The 22,176-nt window shown below is 39.9% G+C and overlaps 2 protein-coding genes across 14 annotated transcripts in view; one reads left to right on the top strand and one right to left on the bottom strand.

The window, feature by feature from the left end:
- Positions 1-4,456, bottom strand: part of YARS (tyrosyl-tRNA synthetase) — a 32,149-nt gene extending 27,693 nt beyond the window's left edge. The window contains exon 1 of the mRNA XM_027516890.1: positions 4,270-4,456. Coding sequence (XP_027372691.1) covers positions 4,270-4,326 — 57 coding nt within the window. The 5' untranslated portion in view covers positions 4,327-4,456. The remainder of the gene's footprint in view (positions 1-4,269) is intronic.
- A 185-nt stretch (positions 4,457-4,641) lies between these two features.
- S100PBP (S100P binding protein) overlaps positions 4,642-22,176 on the top strand; it is a 33,664-nt gene continuing 16,129 nt past the window's right edge. The window contains exons 1-6 of one of the 13 annotated variants that reach the window (XM_027516985.1): positions 4,642-4,775; positions 7,215-7,256; positions 10,232-10,348; positions 11,064-11,914; positions 12,340-12,425; positions 13,800-13,903. In XM_027516985.1, coding sequence (XP_027372786.1) covers positions 11,066-11,914; positions 12,340-12,425; positions 13,800-13,903 — 1,039 coding nt within the window. In that variant the 5' untranslated portion in view covers positions 4,642-4,775; positions 7,215-7,256; positions 10,232-10,348; positions 11,064-11,065. Of the gene's footprint in view, positions 4,932-7,214; positions 7,257-10,231; positions 10,376-10,774; positions 10,795-11,063; positions 11,915-12,336; positions 12,426-13,799; positions 13,904-17,200; positions 17,229-22,176 lie in introns of those variants that run through there. The other 12 variants (XM_027516948.1, XM_027516924.1, XM_027516996.1 and 9 more) reach the window with 12 other exon arrangements.

Genomic DNA, 22,176 nt, shown 5'->3' with positions numbered 1-22,176 from the left:
ATTAAAAGATGCTCCTTGGAAGAAAAGTTATGACAAACCTAGACTGCGTATTAAAAAGCAGAGACATCACTTTGCTGACATAGTCAAGGCTATGGCTTTTCCAGCAGTCATATACAAACATGAGAGTCAGACCGTAAAGAAGGCTGAGTGCCGAAGAACTGAGGCTTTCAAACTGTGGTGCTAAAGACTCTTCAGAGTCCCTTGTACAGCAATGAGATCCAGTCAATCCTAAAGGAAATCAATCCTGAGTATTCATTGGAAGGACTGATACTGAAACTCCAATCAATCCTTTGCCACCTGATTCGAAGAGCCAATTCCTGGAAAAGACCCTGATGCTAGGAAAGATTGAGGGCAGGAGGAGAAGGGGGCGACAGAGGAGGAGATAGTTGGATGGCATCACCGACTCAAAGGACATGACTTTGAGCAAATTCTGGGAGATAGTGAAGACAGGGAAGCCTGGCATGCTGCAGTCTATGGGGTCCCAAAGAGTCAGCCACAACTGAGTAACCAAACAACACCTGCTCATCCTTTACCCTGTGACAAGGAAAACAAAGGTACGTTTCACTGAGTCCAGACTCAGAGTTAGCAGGGAGGTCTAGCCAGGCTCTCAGCGCTGAGTGAGAACCAAAGGAAGCTGGTGCTGGTGCTAGTACCACTCTGGTGTAATGACAGTGACTTTAGGGAAACGGAGACTGTCCCTAACCGTATCTTCCCCTCCAACTACCTTCAGCTCATGCTCCTTCCTTTCACAGCCAGTTTCTTGAAAGGTGTCTCTTCTGCTCTCCATTCCTTATCTCCCATTCCAGTCTGAATTCCACACAGCATCACACAACTGAAAATGCTCTTGGTAAGATCATAGATGGCCTCCAAGTTGCTAAATTGAATGAATACTTTTTAGTCCTCACTTCATGGAAATCTCTTTGGGTTTCCTCTATTTTACTCTTAGTTTTCCTCCTACTTCTCTGGCTTCTGTCTTTCAGATTTCTTTGCAGCTATTTGTCTTCCTCATTATTTAAATGTTAGCAATCCTTGGGGCCTATCTCTTTTTACTCTACATTCTCCGTAACTGATCCTCTTCAGTTGCTTCAATTACTACTTATGAGCTGTGCTGTGTGCTGTGCTTAGTTGCTCAGTGTCCGAGTCTTCGCGACCCCATGGACTGTAGCCCGCCAAGCTCCTCTGTCCATGGGGATTCTCCAGGCAAGAATACTGGAATGGGTTGCCATGCCCTCCTCCAGGGGAATCTTCCCAACTCAGGGATTGAACCCAGGTCTCCCCAGTAACTACCAAATCTTCTGCTCACACCTATATAGAACATGTACTTGTTATCAACCCAGTTAATTCAATCACATGTTCAAAATTAAACTCACGCTTTCACCTTTCTCCTTCACTCCCCAGGCATCTTTTTGACTTACAGTTTCACCCCTAGTGCAGTAAATGGTACTGAGTTGCAAAAGTTACTCTCAAACAGCTCTTAAGTCCTCCTACTTCTTTCCACCTTTACACAACCAATGAAGTCTTGGCCATCATTAGATCACACCAAGGTAACTGTAATAGCTTAACAGGTCCCCCAAATCTATTCGTTTTCTTCAATCCACACCGCAAAAGGAAGCCAGAGAGGTCTTCAGAACAAAATTCGATTAACTCATTTGCCTATTTAAATGGTTTATTTAATAATTTCCTTTGCCCTAAGACAATATTAGAAAAATCCTAATAGGCTACTGAAAGTGAAAGTTCGCTCAGTCGTGTCCGACTCTTTGAGACCCCATGGACTATACAGTCCATGGAATTCTCCAGGCCGGAATACTGGAGTGGTTAGCCTTTCCCTTCTCCAGGGGATATTCCCAACCCAGGGACTGAACCCAGGTCTCCTGCATTGCAGGCAGATTCTTCACTGCTGAGCCACCAGGGAAGCCCAATAGGCTAGTATGCTGTGACAAGAGATTTTAGTGTTTCTTCAGGTGATGGTTTGGGGAAACTATTGGAAGTCATGAAAGACAAAAATTGTTTTGCTGGTTTAATATCTATTAGCAGGACTTGTTAAAATCGTATGTTCCAAGCCAGTTGCGAGGCTGATCCTGCATCCTTCAAGCCCCTGACTATGCAGACACTTGGAGTTTTTACTACTCAAAAAAGGTCGTATCACTTAATCTTTAAAACCTGAGTAAATCAATGCTACTAGCTTTGTGTGTTGTTTCTCCCTAACCTCTCCTTATGGAGAGAGGCTAGGAAACAAAGAATCTGGCTAAGGTGAAGCATGCAAGAATCTCTGGTTAAGATGAAGTTATGAGAATGGGACTTCTCTGGTTCAGTGGTTAAGACCCCGTGCTTCCACTGCAAGGGACGTGGGTTCAATATCTGGTTGGAAAAAAATCCCACATGCTGTGTGGTGTGGACAAAAAAAAAAGATCAAGTTATGAGTGAAAATAACTCAAAGGTCCATAAACTGACAAACGGAGAAATAAAATGTAGTATATTCATATAAAAGTAGTATTAGTTGCTCAATTGTGTCCAACTCTTTGTGACCCCATGGACTGTAGCTTGCCAGGCACCTCTGTCCATGGAATTCTCCAGGCAAGAATACTGGAGTGGGTTGCCATACCCTTCTCCAGGGGATCTTTCCGATCCAGGAATCCAATATATAATGGGATATTATTCAGCTGTAATAAGGAACAGAGTTCTGGTAAGTGTAACAACATGGATGAAACATGGAAACATTAAGCCTAGTGAAAGAAGCTAGACATAAAAGTCCACATACTGTGATTCCATTTATATGAAATGCCTAGAATAGGCAAATTAGAGACAGAAAGCAGATCAGTGGTTCCATAGGACTGGGGAGAGGCGAAGACTGAACAGTGATTAGTAATAAGTACAGGCTATTTTTGATGAAGAAAATGCTCTGGAATTAAATAATGATGGTAATTGAACACCATGTGACTACATCAAAACTCACTGACCCACACACTTTAAAAGGGTGGATTTTATGGTATGTGAATTGTATCTTATAAAAAGAGAAAAACTGCCTTCAGAATAAACCCCACTGTCAAACATCGCCAACACCACCCTCATGACCTGGTCTTTGCCTGCTCCTCCTAAACAAACTAGAAAAATGTACCATATTGTCAGATTGTGATCAGTTCTATGGAGAAATAACAAAAAAAGGTAGAGTAAATATCTAGACAATAAAGTTGGAGAAGGCAATGGCAACCCACTCCAGTACTCTTGCCTGGAAAATCCCATGGACGGAGGGGCCTGGTAGGCTGCAGTCCATGAGGTCACTAGGAGTCAGACACGACTGAGCAACTTCACTTTCACTTTTCACTTTCATGCACTGGAGAAGGAAATGGCAACCCACTCCAGTGTTCTTGCCTGGAGAATCCCAGGGACAGAGAGCCTGGTGGGCTGCCGTCTATGGGGTCGCACAGAGTCGGATACGACTGAAGCGACTTAGCAGCAGCAGCAGCAAGGGATAAGGCAGTTTTGGTGGCAGGGGTTTGTTATTTAAATAAAGGCCACAGATGATGTGACAACAGAGGCCTGAGAGAGTCAAGAGAATGAGCAATGTAAATATTTTCTAAGTGCTTGATCTGCACTTTGCTTCCTTTACTCCAACTTAGCCTTCTCTCAGAACCACAGAGTTCTTTCTCCCCTCTGGCTCTTGACCTGGGTTCCCTCTATTCTACCTGATGCGTTTTTAACCCCCATTATCCTGGTTAACTTTTACTACTGCAGTTTCTGGAACCAGCAAAACATAGGTAAAGTGAAGAGGTGATCCGTATCCCTCAGGGCAGTTTAGAGGTTATTTCTCAGCCTTCCCTGAACACTCTCCGCAGCCTTCCTCCTAACTTCCTTTTAATAAAGATCTCCGCGTAAAGCACCTTTCAGCACTAGTTTCGACTTAATTAAATGTCTGGATCCTGGGTCCTTGCAAACGTCTGATTTCCTCCAGACATGCTCTGGGAGGGTAGGGTCCTGACGTACCCCCCAGCACCTTAGCACCGCGCCTGGCACATAATAGGGTGGGTGGCGTGGATTCAAAGCCTGGCTCAACACAAGTAATGGCACTCAGGAGGTGTGACTACTGTGATTTCTGTAGTGATGGATTGACTGACCGACCGGCAGCAGGGACTGCAATCTCTCTCCGAGCTGCCTCGGCGCGGAATCCCGGGTCCCCACCTCTTACTTAGGACCCCGTAAGAGGTGCTAAGGATCACTTGGACCTCCGGCCCCCAGTCCCCCAACCGCGCACTTTCAACCCCGAAGCCCGACCTGCAGGTTCCGGGTGATAAGGCTTAGCTTCTCTTCAGGGCTCAGAGAGTCCCCCATGGCTCTGTCGCTGCAGTCTCCAGCGGTTAGCCCGGCACCCAGGCCCCTTTCTCGGTCGCAGCCGCCGCCGCTGCCGCGTGCCGGAAACTGTCACGCGGGTCCAGGTTAGGTTGCATCAGCTCAACTCGTCGCTCGGCTTGATCCGCCTGCACCCTTCTCCTCCTACCAGTAGCCAGTAACAGCCAAGTGTCGAGCGGGTCGATGAAACGAAAAGGGATGGAGCCCGTAGGCGGGGGTAGGCGGTGTGGAGGGCGGGGTTTCGGCGCCTGCGCCGGGCGCAACCCTCTGAGAGGCGGGGCGGTTTCCTGCCAATCATTGCCTGTTTGCCCTCCCCCTGGCGCTGGCCCGGCACCCTCGGGGTGGGGGAGGTCGGGGAGGGGGCGATAAGATGGCGCAGGGGGCGGAGTGATGCGCAGTCGTTCGCCTAGGCTTTGGCCCGGCTTCCGGAGGTGAACAGCTGAGGGAGGAGCGGTGGTCGGCGAGCCTCGGCTGGGAGGGGGAGGGGGGCGCCTGTTGCATCTCCAGAGGGCCGCGCATGCCGTCCGCCCCGTTGAGGGGTTGAGGCCTTCACCCTGCTGGGAGAAGGGCTCGTTTTCGTTTCTGAGGTGATGGCGGCGGGAGGGGGGAGTGTCTGTGCCCCCCCCATTCACGTCGGCGGACGGTAGATGCCCCTCACCCTGCCCAGGCAAAGGGTGCCGTCTGGTTACCCGAGAGGGGCGAACGACGTCCGTTTTCTGTGCCCGGTGGGGGTGGGGAGGTGGCGGTGGGGGTTGCCTCTGTCCCCTGCCCCGAGGCGGGGAGGGTGTTGCTAGGCAAAAAATTGCTGTCTTTCCGGCCGCGCCTTGCGGGCGGGTAGGCAGCGGAGAGAGGGTGGCCCGCCCCAGGGGAGAGTGGAGGTGTGGGACGGGCAGCCATCCGCAGGATGAGGGTGTACCGCGCCGCTCTGCTGAGGGGCTGCTTTGGCTCCTGCTGGGGGAATGGGAAGCAAGCCCCGAGCTGCTCCCGCCTTCCGTGGAGAGGCGGGAATTCTTGGTCTTTGGGGGAGGAGGGGAGTGCGAAGGCCCTGCCCGCAGGGCAGTGCAGTACGGCGCCTATAGAGCTTCTTAGGAAGAGCTGGGGGCGGCCAAGCCGTATCCTGCGTTGGGCGAACTGCGATCAAGCACTCGAGGATCGGAGGTGCCACCAGTTCCTTCCAGGGCAGGAGAGCGGGCACTTGGCACCGCCTGGTGGGCTCGGGAGAGGAAGTAATTGAATTGCCCATCTGCTGCCCCAACCTAATTTCCAGTTTGATGGGTTTGTTAGAGGCTTCAAGCTTTAGCAATCCTGTCTAAATCATTTAAAAAACATTTTCTTTTTTAAAAAGAAACCTGTTGCTCCGGCTGAGTAGTATTTGGTTTCTGTGGGAGGAAAGTCCTGGCACCCTTATCTAAGTGAGCCGTTACCTAAAGCAGAGATTTGCAGCCCGAGTTGTTTTTCTTTCCTGCAGTGTCTGCAGAATTCTTACAGATAATTGCAGTTCAGTTTAATTTCGCTTAAACTTTATGCCCGTTTCATGGAGTGATAAAGGCTACCGAGTGTCTTTAATGCTGTATGTCTCACACGTATTGCACATAGGAAAGGTTGGAAATCAAAGCTCAAAGATCAATGGGTCTTTTGGAAATAATCCTTGCCCTTGGCCAAACCTGTCAGATCCAGCTTGGTAATGGTTTTAGAGCCTTGAAAGGGGTATGAGGTTGTGTTTGGTGTTGCAGTTTTAGTGGCCTGAATAATATAAGGCTTTGTGTTTTAAGGCAATAGGTTTTCTTAGGTACGATAAAAATAGAAAGGGAGCTAGTTTCTGAGGTTGCAACCAGGTTAGAGAACAGAGCGAGGGGGTGGTAAACTGAAGTGTGAAGAAGGGGGTGGACAGATGAGAGAGACATGGAAGGACAGAATAGGGTCACAGAGAATTAAGAGAGAAACGGGAGATGGGAAATATATTTTTCCTTTAAAAATACGATTTTCATATTTTATTAAAATTTTTTTTTTTTGGTGGTGGCATGTGGGATCTTAGTTTCCTAACCAGGGTTTGAACCCCGAGCCCCCTGCTTTGGGAGCATGGAGTCTTAACCACTGGATTGCTAAGGAAGTCCCAGGATCTTCGTATTTAAGATTACTACAAAGCAAGTGCCAGGAAAGGCAGGTGATGGTAGAATGGCAGACAGGCAAATACTAAGGCCGTCTTTGTGGAACTTCACTTTATTATCTTTTACATTGTGCCTGTAGTATGCTAAGTGCTTTTGTATTCATAATCTCATTTATAATTCTTACAACAACCTTATGAGGTAGGTACTATGATGGTCCCTATTTTACTTGAGAGGACATTTGAAACTTCAAAATGTAATCATTGTTTCCCCACTGGCTTCTTAATTTTAAAATGGTTTTATTAGTAAATATTTCAAGCATATAAAAGTTACAGTTACACCATATAACATAATAATGAGTACTATTAAACCCCCACTCAGCTTTATTGTTTTAGGTCTTTTCCTGTTAGTGATTTTTAAAGAAATAAAACATTACAAAAAGAATTGAAGCTACTCACGCCCCCTTACCATTCCTCTTCCCTCCTCACCACCAGAAGTAATCACTATCTTGAAATGGCATGTTTTTATAATTTTATAATATATCCATGTTTGTATCCATACACAGTTTACGTTATTGTTTCTTTAGCAAATTGCTAGAAAAAAAAGATGGGAATCTGTAGATTAAAATACAAGATTTATCAGCTGACTTTAATGTATGGACCTTACTTGGATACTGTTTTTGTTTTTTTTTTAAATTTGACATTTTAAAAATAGCTGGAAATATGAACTGGATATTTTATGATAAGGAATTTTTGTTATTTACAGATGAAATGATGTGATGCCTGGGATTTGCTTCAAAATAATCTGGTAAAGGGGAAAGTGGATGGGGCAAGATTAGCAACGGGTTGATAGTTGTTGGGGCTGGGCGATGGGTATGTGGGTATTCATTATTACGTTGTTTTTGCATATGTTTTCAATTATTATAAAAAAATTTTAATGAGGTAATAAAATTGTGAAGAGAATGATTTGTGCAAGTTAAATATATGTTTATGATATTGTTTTGCATGCTAAGAGCATACAAATTTATTTATTTATTTATTTTTTTAAGAGCATACAAATTTAGAGCAAAGTTAGACCTATTGGAGCATTCTGTGAGGAAAGCTCAGAAGAGCTGGCTCTGTGCCTCTGGATGTCATGTGGCAAAGGAATTGAGGCTTTCGGTGGCTATGGAGACTGTTGGTCCTGTGTGTGCACAGTAAAGTTAGCAAGCAATGATTTTTTTTCCCATTGAGGTTTGACCACATTCACAGGTCATTCCTACATTCTTCCATTCCACTTGGGAAATCAAGCAGAGCCTGTGCGTAATACAGTGGCTTAAATCATTTTTGCCAAGGGACTACAAGCCCTCTGATGTCTGCATCCTTCATAGTATATTAGAGTTACTGAATGTAGAAGATTGCCATTTGCTGACTGACTCCAGGCAAGTCTATCACAAGGATGGTAGAAAAAGCAAGAAAAAACATTGCCTTTGAAGTTAGACTTGGGTTTGGATCCTTGTTCTAGCATATTAGTTCTGTATACTCGGTACCTTAAATGCCTCTGAACTTTAGTTTCCCAAGAGTGAAAATGTATCGAATTCTTCATTTGGTTAAGCAAGTGCTTGGACTAGACCCTTTGTTTTTTGGTTTTTTTGGCTGCATCGCACAATGTGTGGGATCCCATGCTCCCTCCAGTGGAAGCCGTCTGCAGTGGAAGCCCCCTGCAGTGGAAGCGCAGAATCCTTACCTGACTGGACTGCCTGGGAACTCCCAGAACTAGACTTTTGGAAGGAGTAGGACGGTGGTAGTGACTTCTCAGAAAATGGCTACTTAACCCCAGTGTCTGTCATACTTGTGCTTGATAAGCACAAACTTTATTAAGTAAAGGAAACATTTTTCAAAAGTAAACCTTTTTTCTATTGCTGCCTGAAGAAATAACTTTACTCTATAACCCAGTCACTGGGCAGAAAAATTACTTTTTTCTTCATAGAGACACCTGCTTCAGTGCCTAGAGTGTGTGTTCAGTCACTCAACTGTGTCCAGCTGTTTGTGGCCCCATGGTCTATAGCCCGCCAGGCTCCTTTCTTCATAAGATTTCCCAGTCAAGAATACTGGAGTGGGTTCCCATTTCCTACTCCAGGGGATTTTCCTGACTCAGGGATCCAACCAGCATCTCTCTCTCGCATCTCCTGCATAGGCAGGCAGATTCTTTACCCCTAGGGCCACCTGGGAAGGCTGGTGCCTAGAACTCTTCCACGATTGCTAAAAAATTGGTAAAATAAGATAAAAAGTCATAGCAATTCTTAAGTTTAACTATAACAGTTTAGTTTCTTTGATAAGACCTGTGTTACAGAGTTAACATGAGTTAGAGTTGTAAAATGTGTCTCTCGGTGCGTAGTTTATAGTATGGGTGCTTAATAGTTTTTCCCTTTTTGTCCCATTTATCTAATTTCTAAGATGAGCAAGGCTTTTTTTTTTTTTAAATTTTCCCCTATTTTATTGAGATATAATTCCCATATAACAATGTATTAGTTTGGGGCTTCCCTGGTGGATCAGTCAGTAAAGAATCTGCCTGTAATGCAGGAGACCCAGGTTCGATCCCTGGTTTGGAAAGATCCCCTGGAGAAGGAAATGGAAACCCACTCCAGTATTCTTGCCTGGAGAATCCCATGGACAGAGGAGCCTGGTGGGCTACAATCCATGGAGTTGCAAAGAGTCGTTGCAAAGAGTTGGACACGACTGACTAACATTGTATTGGTTTAAGGTTTACAACATGACTTGACATACGCCTATAATGCAAGATGATTGCAACAATGAGTTTAGTTAACATACATTACTTCAGGTAGTTCTCTAGTGCTTTATTGCCCAAACCATTTTGTGTTTTCTCATATTGGTGCATAACTTGAGTGTTGTCTCTATTAGAAGATTATACATTCCTTGAGGGTGGAATCCATATCTTTATTTATTAGAAGTCATGTAGAGACGTACTATCTAGCTCAGTCATGTGTGTTGATAGTAGCTCAGAAAATGTTTTCTGAAAGAATGCATGAGCCAAAACTAAAATTTAGAGAGGGAAGTGGAGTGGGGAAGAATTTACAGTTAAAAGGCTATAAGAATTTTCCAAATTTTCTATCACTTTTGCCATGTAGAAAATAATGAGAGATCAGGTCCGTCATTAGCTACTTAAGACCTAATTTTTAATTACACAAGTATATATAAATATCAAGTAAAATAGTGAAGTCTCCCCTTGTCCCTCTCTTGATGCCCCTGCAGGTTATTATAATCATCAATTTTGTGTTGTGTTTTTCTAGACCTGTTCTTTGTGTTTATGTATGTATTGAAAATGAGGTTTTTGTATGTATGGTCATGACTACAACTTTTGGATCTTGGTGGAATCTTAGACATCACCTAATCCCAGTTCTCTGTCCCTTCTATATTTTTTAAATGAGGAAACAAGTCCCTGGTTAAATGGTTTGCCCAAATTATCACAACTAGTTAGTGACAGAACCAGGACTGTAGCCTAGGTCTTTAGACTCTCAAGACCATGCTCATCCTACTAGAGTGAATGATATTAAGAAAGTATAAATTGTTGGGAGGAAGAAAACTAGTTCCTTAAGTTGCATAATTTTTCCTCTAAAGATTTTTCTTTGATGTTCTTGACTCAGAATCCAACTTTGTGGTATTTTAAAAAATATCAAGATCGAAATTAATAGATGGAGCGCCTTAAAGCATAATGCAGTTGACTTTGTAATTAGCAGAGTTGAAAGTGATGAGAAGATCCTCTAATTTTCTTTGTGCCTGCAGGAAGGTGGGAGTCAATCATTTTGACAAGTCTCCTGAAAGGAACAGCTAGCAGGAGCTGAACCCTTTTTCCATTTGGTCTCGTGGCAAAGGCAGAGATCACACCAGCAGCTCCACACAGTATGAAAGACAATTTTTTTTCTTCTTGTATGCATACAGTTGTTTCTTTTTAAATTTCAAAAGTAATACGTGTGTGTTTTCTAAAAAGTATACACTGTGAAAATCCAAACATTTTATATGTATGTATTTGTTTTGTTGTATGTTATAAATATTATTCCAGTGATAGTACATACAGATCCACTTCATTGTTTTTAAATAATTGTAAAGTATTCCATAAGATGAATGCACCATGATTTTAGTGAACAGTCTGGGGATGGACATCTAGCTTGTTTCCAATATTTGGATGTTCTGAATAATGCTGCTTTGAACACCTTTGTAACTGTATCTGTGTGTCTTTGTACAGGTATTTCTGCAAGGTAAATTTCCAGAAGTGAAATTGCTGAGTCAGATGCTATGGCCAAATTACTCTCTACAAAATATTGTACTGACTTACACTCTCACTGATAGTATGTGAGAATCCTTATTTCTCACATTCTCACCAAAATAGATTATCTTGTCATTTTAATTTTTGCCACTTTGATAGGAAAAAAAAATCTCATTGTTCTGATACCTATTTCCATGATTCTGGTAAAGTTAAATATCTTAAAACTTTCTCATGTTACAAATCATAGTGCAAAGAATTTGAAATACTAAGACACCATAACTCTCTAAAGCAGATTGGAGTTGATAAAAGGGTATTTCCTGTTCTCAGTGAAACTGCCTCTTATTTCTCCAGATATGATGTGCTCACTAGTGCCCTCTGAACAGTCTTCTGGTACCTCTCTCTTGCCTAAAGACAATGCTCCTTTTTCTTGGAGTTCCTTGGATGAGGATGAATTGGATGACTCCTTGCTGGAGCTATCTGATGGAGAAGATGATGGCCATTTCAGTTTCACAGAGGAACAGATTCAGGAACTCTTGAAGGATGATGACCTATCAAATGAGCACTTTCCTTGGGGAGGAGGGTTGCCTAGTGATGACAGCAGGAATGTTGAGAAGGGAGAGAAAGGGAGTCAAATTCCACTTGACACTCCCCAAGAGAAAGATTCACCGTACAACATGGGACCAGAAGCTGAGACCCCTGACACATTCAAACTACCTCAACTAACTACATCAGTTGGTCATGGACCAACTCCTGCTAAATCGTTGAACAGACGCTTTGCACTAGAAAAGAATCTTATAAAAGTTACAGTTGCACCATTTGATCCAACAGTTTGTGATGTTGCACTTGATAAGGACAAGACTTACGTGTCCGAAGTTACATCCAGAGTTACTGAAAAACCCTCCTCCCTTGGGGAAGAGATGAGAGAAGATGATCTTAGCCCAAACGAGAGCACACTTTGCACAGAATCTGAAGGGATCAGCCCCGATAACTCTGCCTCTGATGGGCCCCCACTCCCTTCTTCAAACAGTAATTATCAGCATACTGTCTCTGATAAAAATATGTCCGACAGTAAGAAAGCTACGCCTGTATTCTCTCAGATCTTGGACCATTCAGAGACTCCTAATACAGGGTCATCCCGGAGAAATGGATCATATAAATCAAGTTTTGAAATGAAGTTACCAGTTTCCAGTTCATCCAGCAAGGTAAGTATGTTTTTCAAGGTGAAGAGAGGAATGAAACTATGTAATAGAGCTTTGTATTCAGATAAATTGGGGTTTGAAGCCTAACTAGCACTGTGTCCTTGGGCAAATTATTTAGCTTCTCTGTTTCCTCACAATTTCTTATCTGTAAATTGGATTAAGTAGTACTTTATAGTATATTGAAAATTAATAAAATAATCATAGTAACATATAAAATTAACCATTTATTGAATAAGATGATTTTACTATTCTACTTTTTTCTTGAGATTACTATCATTATCTCATTTAAAGCACCTGTGTTGGTACCTGGTACAGTAAAGTTCACAAGTATGCTTGTATAACCTTTAGTTCAAGAATATTTCCCTAAGTACTATTTTCAGTTATTTTCTTATAACTAAGGCCATCTTTCCTTGCTCTGAAAAAAGCAGGATGTTCTTGACAAGGATTCTGGGAAGCTAAAGGTCCATGAAAAAAGACTAGGCAAAGTCATTCCTGTTCTGCAAGCCAAAACGAGGTAAGGACATAGTGAAATATTCTGTTTTTTGTTGGTTCAATTCAGTTGCTTTCTTCTTCTCCTGAGTTTCTCCTTAGTGTGGGAAAAAAGCCCTGCACCTTGAGTAAGAATACTTGAAGTTCTGGAACTACCAATAACTATGTGACCTTGGACAAATCAAATGACTTCAGTTTTTTGGTCAGTAAAATGAGGCTAATGATGCCTTCTCTGCTGCCTCATAGGGTTATTTTTAAGAAAGAAAAAGACTTTAGTGAAAGCACTGTATAAATGTAAGATTTCTTTTCGTATGTGTGGGGAAGCCTGGTCACAGGCATAGGAAGTTAGAATAATTTTAACAAAAATGTTAAGATACATCTATAGAAAGTCATTTAAACATTTCTCCCAACTTGCATATATCTGTCCTTGGTGAAAAAATTTTATAGAGGTTGCAGATTTGGGTTACCTTTTCAGTCTATTCTCTTGTTGCCAGGAGATGGCAGTATCTTTCCATGGGCCTTTTCAATTAGCAAAGCTATTTTTTTAGGTTGTGTCATATGTGCTTCCTTACAGTGAGATTTTTTTTTAAAATTTGATTACAGATATTAAATGTTTTCAGTAGTACAGATAAGGCTAAAATTGACTATAACCCCCTAATCCCAGTTTTCTGGTTTTTTTCTCTTTGTTTTGTTTGGGTTACTTCGAGGAGCTTTGTGAATTGCATACAATGAAAATTATACCAAGGTACACAAGTCAGGCTACTTGGAGCAATAATAAATTCACGATCTCATCCACAGACACTCAGTACAGTGTGATCAGCATGAGCAAAGATTGCCAGATCTAGCTGATTCTTTTTGGTCTTTAGCTTACTCAGTTTTTGTGTGGCTCTATGAAGTTAGTTATTTCCTTACTAACCTTGAATTTCTCGAAATGCTTTCTCTCTCTGTGGAGTAGGTAGTCTTCACTTTGCTATACCTTGCTAACAGGAGGTTGTATCTTTTTTCCTCAGCTCTATGCTTGATTGCAGCTTTGCATTACGTGACTAACACTGTCTTTTGTCATTGCATCTTAGTGTTTTGAGAGTTAGTTGTTCTAATCCATCGCTTCCTTGGTGGCTCAGATGGTAAAGAATCCACATGCAATGCGGAGGCCTGGGTTTGATCCCTGGTTTGGGAAGATCCCCTAGAGGTGGGCATGGCAACCCACTCCAGTATTCTTGCCTCAAGAATCCCCATGGACAAAGGAGCCTGGTGGGCTACAGTCCATGGCGTTGCAGAGTTGGATACAACGGAGCAACTAAGCACACACAACCCATCAACAGTATATGACTTCTCTGTACAAAGCACTATATTCATGGTTCTAACCAATTGTTTTTCCTCCTGGTTTGCTTTGTTAAAGGACTAATGTTCCGACATTTTCACCGTCAGACCTGGAAAAGCAGAAGCAAAGTTATCTCAGGAATGTCATTGCTCATATAGAAGACCCAGTGGATTCAAACCAAGGTAACATGGTAACCAAAGAATGGCCTGTAAAAAATATGATGAGACTTTTTTATTCCAGTGTGATATAGCTTAAACTGGGAGATCATCTTGAATTTTTGTAAGTTGGTGAGAAAGGTAATTTCCTTATCCAAAGGTTTTCACTTTAAGGGATTGCCTAACCAGATAATCCTCAAACTTGTTTGGCTAACTGGTATTAGAGAGGCATCCAAGGCAACTCATACCAGTACATGAAAAGAGTCTCCCTCATGGTTGAGGTCTATAACCAGACATTTTTTGTCTGGGATTTTTTTTGCTTCGGATTTTTTTGGTCTGAAAGATAGTAGAAATGACAACAACGAGGCACTGCTTAGTAATCATTGGGGTTTTTTGTTTGTTTGTTTTTTGAAATTTTTATCCTTGTTGCCTTCAGCCTTTAAAAGTAAAAAACAGGTATTTTGGATACCATCTTGCATCTTGGCATCTGAATAAAAGCTCTTGGAAGGGTTGACTACCGTTCAGAATCTTCAGTCTGAGTTTTTCCTAGTTGATTAAAAGCTGTTGTAAACCAAAATGGCTAGATTCTTTCTCCAGGCCTCATGTTCATGTTTTTGTTCATCCTAAACTATTAGTTCCTAAAGGGAAGCTTGTAAATTATACTGAAGGTATGGAGATTAGAAAATACTGATGAAAGAATTGCTTCTCAGAAAGATCAGTTCATATTCTATCATCTTAGCTTCTTTCTCTGTTCATTCAGCACAGTTTTCTCAGGTACTTTCAGTAGTGCTCAGTTTGAAGGTAAGGGATTGAAAATGTAAAGAGTAAGGTGGGTCTTGGACTCTGGAAATTGATAGTCCAAAGAAAGAAAACATAATTATCCTGCAATATTGATTAGTGTTCTAATAGAACTATGAATGAAGTGCAGTAGGAACAGGGAAGGAGTTTGTGTTTGGTAAAGAAGGATGTTCTAAGCAGCCTCCATTCAGAAGATAATTTAGTTCAGTTACTCTAAGATGTATTGTAAATCAGTAGGGAGGATTTTAGAAGGATTTTTGGCCAAAGATCCAAGGAGAACTCTCCTTTCTTTGACAAATCTTGAATTACTTGGTAGTTTTTTCTTTTTTGTTTTATAAGGCTATGAGCTAAAGGTTGAGAACTCTGAGATATCAGCCAGAAGAATTTTTACTCCAGGTTTTTATGTTTTTCCTCAGATTTCATTAAGCAATTAAGTACACTTGTACTGATTGCTTGGCCCTCTACTTGTGAGATCCCTTTGCTTGAACTAAAAGGATGTGTGAAACTAAAGACATCCCCACCGCCACCCCCATCACCCCACCCCTGCTGTCATTAAAGGGGCAGATTAAAAGTAGTTCATGTATATTCAACCTTTGTGGAAGAGACTTGATCATTGCTCCCCTCTCTAAGGTGACTTACTTTCTTTTATATCTTAGGTAGTTGACAATGATCATATCCAGTCACATTTTCCTTTCTCATTTGGGGCATTTAAAAAGAAAATTTCATGGGAAGAGCAGTGAGTAGCTGCTCATATTACTGTATCTTTCCCAATCTCTTCCTCATTCAGCAATCCCTCTTCCATTTTATCACAACAATCTATATCCCATAAGGAACAACTAGAATAACTAAGAGAAAAGTCAGTTGCTTTAATGGTTGGGAGAACAAAGTCTGGTCTAGAGTTAACATCTGGTTTCATACCCTAGCACCACTGCTTTACTGACTTTGTGACCTTGAGCCAGTAAAAACTCCGTTTTCTCATTTATAAGATGAAGATAACAGTGAAGCCTAACTGACATGAAAATTATATGTGTAAGTGGTGGTATAATACATAGAACAGTACATTGCCATAGCAAGTTTATTGAATATTTAGTATTATTAGCAAGAAATTGTGTCTTTTCATACTGAAATTTTTATAGGTAAAATAATGTGATGTCAGGTATTTGTTTTTAAATCTAAAAACAAAACAATATAAAAAAACAATCTGAAAAATTAGAGAAAACAGCTTTACAAAAATGTTGATAAATGAAGCTCAATGACTGAGTCATTGAGGGTGAGGGTGCTTATTATATGCTATTCTCTACTTTTGTGTATATTTGAAATTTTCCATGATAAAAGGTGTTTGTTTTTTTAAGTGCATCTTTTAGGGAATTTCTTTTTTGACATCTAAGAATTTTCAACATTACCAGCTACTCTAAAATCTTCATAGGCCTCAAGTGTTTTCTTCTGCCTTCCAGAAACCCAGTGTGATTCTAAATTCTGTGTCACTTTCCACATCTCAAGAATTTAAAGATTTTATATATCATATTGCAGGGGGGATATGGGCATATTCTTTCTCTCCTTTCTTTATATATGAATTTCTGGGCAGCCGGAAGCAAACAGAAGGAGCAGAGCACCCCTTGTCCTTTTTGAGATGTTTAGTGCTGTTTACCTTGGAAGAGCTTAACTCTGCAGGCTCTTTATTAGACACAGAAAAATAATAGGGGGCAGATTCAAAATTAGTTCCTATCAATTCAATTTGAACCCTCTGCATTAAGTTAAATCATCTTTCTCAGTTTATCAGTAATTTGTATATTACTGATACAGAATATAATAATTAAATCATCCTTCAACTCCATTATTATAGGTATAATCTCTGTTTAGTTTAGTGCCACATGGGTCATTAATAGCATTTACAGAGAAATACCTACCACTTCCTTTCTGTCATCCCCGCTAACAGATAACTTTATATTGGATTATAAATTCTTAGAGTTGGAAAGTACCATTAAGATCTTCTCCTTAATCTCCTACCATGTAAATCTATGCCATATATCTTTGCCAAAAAAGATTATTAAGCCTTTGCTTAGCGTCTAATAGTGCAGAACCCGTTACCTCATGAAGCAGGCCATTTATTGCTTGGAAAATTCTTTTTTATTTAATGTGATATACAATGTTGTATTAGTTTCAGGTGTACAGCAAAGTGATTTAGTTACACATGTGCATATATTCATTCTTTTTCAGATGCTTTTCAGAAAATTCTAATTGTTAGAAAATTAGTCCTTACATTGACCAACTTGTGCTTCCTTATAATTTCCAGTGGTAGTTCCTAGTTCTGCCCTCTAGGATCACAAAAAATAACTACTCTCTTCCATTTACTTAATATATTTAAGGGCCTTTCCATATTAAATATCTCAAAGTGTTTTTAATGATTAAAAGAATCATATAATTATTATTCCATCTTGATAAATTAGGTTATGTCCATTTTCATTAGTAATGCTGCAGTGAACATTCTGGTTCATAAATGTTTATGTACAACTCTTATTTCTATAGGATGAATGCCTAGAAGTGGAATTGCTGGGTAAAGTATATAAACATTTTTAAAACTTTTGTTAAATGTTACCAGATTGTCCTGCCCCAAAAACTAGTATTAATTTTTGCCACCAATTTAAGAGTAAATTTTAACATTTTGTTCTAATAATTAGTGAGATTAAACATTTTCACATGTTTTTTGGTAATTTATATTTAATCATAATTCCTTAAAATTATCTAATATCTAGTCTGTATTCCATCCAGTTTTCCCAAAAATGTCTTGTAAAGTGTTCAAACAGAATCTAATCAAGGATCATGTGTTTGGTTATCATCTCCTTAGTCTCTCATAATCTAGGTCACTTGTTTTGTAGATTGTCCCTCCTTCTGAATTGTGTCTGATTGTTTCCTTGTGGTGTTGTTTAACTTGTTCCTCCATCCACTGTATTTCCTGTAAACTGGAAGTTGGGCCTAGAGGAGGGATTAGATTCAGATTAAGCATTTAAAATAAGCTGGAATAATTCATAGATACCGTTGTGTATACATCCTGTATCAAGTAAGGAGGCACCATCTAATGACAGATTGGTCCACTGATAGAGATGCTAAGTTTGATCACTTTGTTAAATGTTCACTGCTACATCTTTCCATTTGAAGGTACATTTTCCCCTTTGTAATTAGTAAATTATCTGGGGGTGATGCTTTGGTACCATTTGAAAATCCTTGCACAACTGTTATTCATCTAATGGTTTGAACATTCATTGGTGATCTCGGTCTGAATTAGCTACTACACAGAGAGTTGTGTAGGAAATGTTTGTTTCCTAAATACATCATTTCTTCTAGAATTACTAGTTGTTAATTCTTGTATAAAGAATTTAATGTTTTTTTAGTATCACTATTATGGTTTTTTAAAAAAATCAGTATCTTCTAATCAGTTATAGTCATGACCCTTTTTGTTGCTTCATTTGTTCCGGTTTTGACTAATGAGAAATCCTTTAAGTGAGCTCTTATGTCTTCTGACATGACCCCGTAAGTCTTTTTTTTTAATTGTGATTTTTAAAAAGTAACATAAAAGTAGAACATGGCTTAGTGACTGAACAACAACAAAACATGAAATTTATCTTTAGCCATTTTTAAGTGTACAGTTTAGTAGTGTTGTTTATTCACGTTGTTGTGAAACAAATCTCTAAAACATTTCTGTCTTGCAAATCTTAAACTCTGTACCCATTAAAAAATAACTAACTTCCCCCAACACTCCTCCAAAGCCCCTAGTAACCATTTTGTTTCTATGAATTTTAATTCTTTATAGAATCATACCATACTGGACTTTTTGTGACTGGTTTATTTGACTTATTATAATGTCCTCAAGGTTCATCTGTGGTATAGCATGTTCCAGAATTTCCTTCCTTATGGATGAATAATATTCCATTGTGTGTATAAAATATACCACATTTTGTTTATCCATTCCCCCTTTTGTGGACATTTGGATTGCTTCCACCTCTTGGCTATTGTGAATAGTGCTGCTTATGGACATGGGTGTGCATACCTCTTTGAGACCCTGCTTTCAGTTCTTTGGATATGTCCCCAGAAGTGGGGTTGCTGGGTCATATGGTAGTTCTGTTTCTAATTTTTTACTTCCATAGTGTTTAACACAGTGATTGTACCATAGTATTTTGGAATCTCACCAACAATGCACATGAGTTCCAGCTTTTCTACATCCCCACCAATGCTTGTTATTTTCTGTTTTCTGTGGTAGCTTTCCTAATGAGTCTTAAATCAGTATTCATTATTTGTATTACAACTAAGTAAATACTGTATACTGCAAAGCCAAGTGGTATAGTACTATGGCTTCATTTTTTTTTCTTGAATTTATTTGTTTTTCTCGAGTTGTTAATTAGCTCACTTTTTAAAAATTACAAATGAGTTTATTTTTTTTACAAGTACAACTTACATTATTAGTATTTCCCCTTCCCCTTAGAGAAGGAAATGGCAATCCATTCCAGTACTCTTGTCTGGAGAATTCCATGGACAGAGGAGCCTGGCAGACTACAGTGCATGGGGTCGCAAAGAGTCAGACACGACTGAGCGACTGTTGTTCACACTTACTCACTTCTTCCCCTGGAAATGCTCAGATATACCCAATAATTATCAATTCATTTTTAATTATTTTTTGGAGACTTTCTTCCTCGAGCCTTCTGTTCTCCTGCTCTAATCTGTACTGCTTGTTCTCTAGGCCTGCTGCAGAGCTGTCATCTTAGTATTTTCCTTTACTGCCCTTTTGGGTTAAATCCTGTTTTCTAAATTCCATTTCTTCCTCTTTCTTGATCTTTGTCTTAGTGAAGCACATTTGAGAATTTCTTTTTTCTTTTTTGAGAATTTCTAAGTAAGGGCATATAGGAAATAAATTTGTGGGGCTCCTTCATATCTGAAAATGTCTTTGTCCTCATATTTGATTGATGGTTTGATAGAGAATTCTAAATTGAAAAGTCATTTTTGCTTAGAAATTTGAAGGCATACATCCAGTGTTGCTATTAAGAAATCTGGTTTCAGTTTAATTTTTAAAAAATATTCATTTATTTGTTTTTGGCTACACTAGGTCTTAGTTTTAGCTTGCGGGATCTTTCGTTGTGGGCGTGGGCTTCTCTCTAGTTGTGGCCTGCAGGCTCTAGAGCTTGGGGGCTCAGTAACCCTGGGCATGTGGGATCTTAGTTCCTGAACCAGGGATCGAACCCTCATCCCCTGCATTGAAAGGCAGATTTCCAACCACTGGACCACCAGGGAAGTCCCTCAGTTTAATTTTTATTTCTTTGTATGTGACCTGTTTTTTCTCTCTGAAAATTTTTAGTCTTTTCTATCCACTGTATCTGATAATTTATACTGATTATTGAGATATCTTGGTGCAGTTTTTTTTAACATTTTTTTTTAAGTATTTATTTATTTGGTTGTGTCAGGTCTTAGTTGTGGCATGCAGGATCTTTGTTGTGGCTTGTGGGATCTTTCTAGTTGCAGCATGTGGGATTCTTTAGTTGGGGCATGGGAATTCTTAGCTGTAGCATGTGGGATCTGGTTCCCTGACCAGGATCGAACCCCAGGCCTCCTAAATTGGGAGCACGGAGTCTTAGCCCACTGGACCACCAGGGAAGTCCATGTAGCTGTTTTTCTTCTTTCTTCCATTCTTTGTACTTTATAGACACTAAGTGGGCCTTTTTAATTTGGATATGTATTTCTCAATTCTGAGAAGTTCTTATATTTCTTTGATAATTGTTTCTTCTTTGTATAATCTGTTCTCTAAGAAATTCCTAATAGTTAGATATTGAATTTCCAGGAACTGATTCTATGTCTCTTATCTTTTCTTTCCTTTTTTCTACCTGTCTCTTTTTCTGTTAATATTTTCTGGGATATTTCCTATTCTTGTATTGACTTCTTTATTTTTACATTCACATTTGTGATTTCCAAGAATTCTTTCCTGTTTTTCTTTCCTTTTTTCTTAGAATATTCTTATTTTATGAATTAATTTATTTATCTCCAGATATTTTTTTCTCTTTTGAGTTATAATTGATGAAATACAATAAACTGTACAAATTTAAATACAGTTTGTTAAATTTTGACATATGTAAACACCCTGAAACTAACTGCAACCAAAATAAAACTACTGTAACACCCCAAAATTTCTTTGTGCCCCTTTGTAATTCTTCCCTTTCTGTCTTTTCTTGTTCCCTCCACTCCCCAGGCCATCACTGGTTTGCTGTCATTTTATGCACTTCTTTGAGCATAGCTTCTTTCTTAAAAAGTAATTATTTTGAAATTCATCATATTCTTGGTAGTTTACTCCTTTTTATTGCTGAGTAGTATTCCCTGAATAGCTATACCACAGTTTGTGTATCCATCCATTCCTCTGTTGATGGGCATTTGGATTGTTTCCAGTTTTTGGCTATTTAATAAAGCTGTTACAAACTTTCATGTACAAATCTTTGTATGGATATACTGTCAATGACAGGGTCATATGGTAGATATGGTAGATATGACTTAGCAGCAGCAGCAGTATATGGAAATTCAATTTATTTTTGTACATTGATCTTATATTCTACAACCTTGCTGCTGCTAAGTCGCTTCAGTCGTGTCTGACTCTGTGCAACCCCATAGACGGCAGCCCACCAGGCTCCCCCGTCCCTGGGATTCTCCAGTCAAGAACACTGGAGCGGGTTGCCATTTCCTTCTCCAATGCATGAGAGTGGAAAGTGAAAGGGAAGTCGCTCAGTCGTGTCCGACTCTTCGAGACCCCATGGACTGCAGCCTACCAGGCTCCTCCGTCCATAGGATTTTCTAGGCAAGAGTACTGGAGTGGGGTGCCATTGCCTTCTCCGACAACCTTGCTAAATCAATTTATTAGTTTTGGTACCTATTTTGTAGATTCCATCAGCTTCTACATATGTAATCATGTCATTAGCAAATAAATACATTTTACTTGTTCATTTCCAATTTGGATGCCGTTTATTTTTCTTGGACTTATTAGGCTGGCTAGAACCTCCAGTACAGTGCTGAATACAAGTAATACAAGTAATTTGCTGCTGCTCTTAAGAGGAAAACGTTTAGTATTTCACCATTAACTATTATGTTAGCTTTATGTTTCTTTTAATACCCTTTATCAACTTGAGAATGTTCCCTCATATTTAAGATCTCTTGAGAGGTCTTATTAGAAATGGGTGTTGGGTTTTATTAAATCCTTCTGCATCTATTGAGATAATCATACAGTGTTAGAGAATTATATTCTTTGATTTTCCATTGTTAAACCAATCATGCATTCCTGGTCTTATGCATTCTGTACTTGGTCTTAAAGTATTATCTTTATAATAATAGCATTGGGTTGATTTGCTAAAATTTTGTCATGAATTTTGTTATGAGTCTATCTTCACAAGGGATGTGGTCTGCACTTTCCTTGTAATCTCTTTGTGTGGTCTTGGTAGCAAAGTAATGTTGGCCTAACAGAATGAATTGAGAATTCT

Source organism: Bos indicus x Bos taurus, chromosome 2 (genome assembly GCF_003369695.1).
Source record: "Bos indicus x Bos taurus breed Angus x Brahman F1 hybrid chromosome 2, Bos_hybrid_MaternalHap_v2.0, whole genome shotgun sequence".
Classification (NCBI taxonomy): Eukaryota; Metazoa; Chordata; class Mammalia; order Artiodactyla; family Bovidae; genus Bos; species Bos indicus x Bos taurus.
Note: the sequence above shows the minus strand (reverse complement) of the source record. Positions and strands in the feature narration are given on the sequence as shown.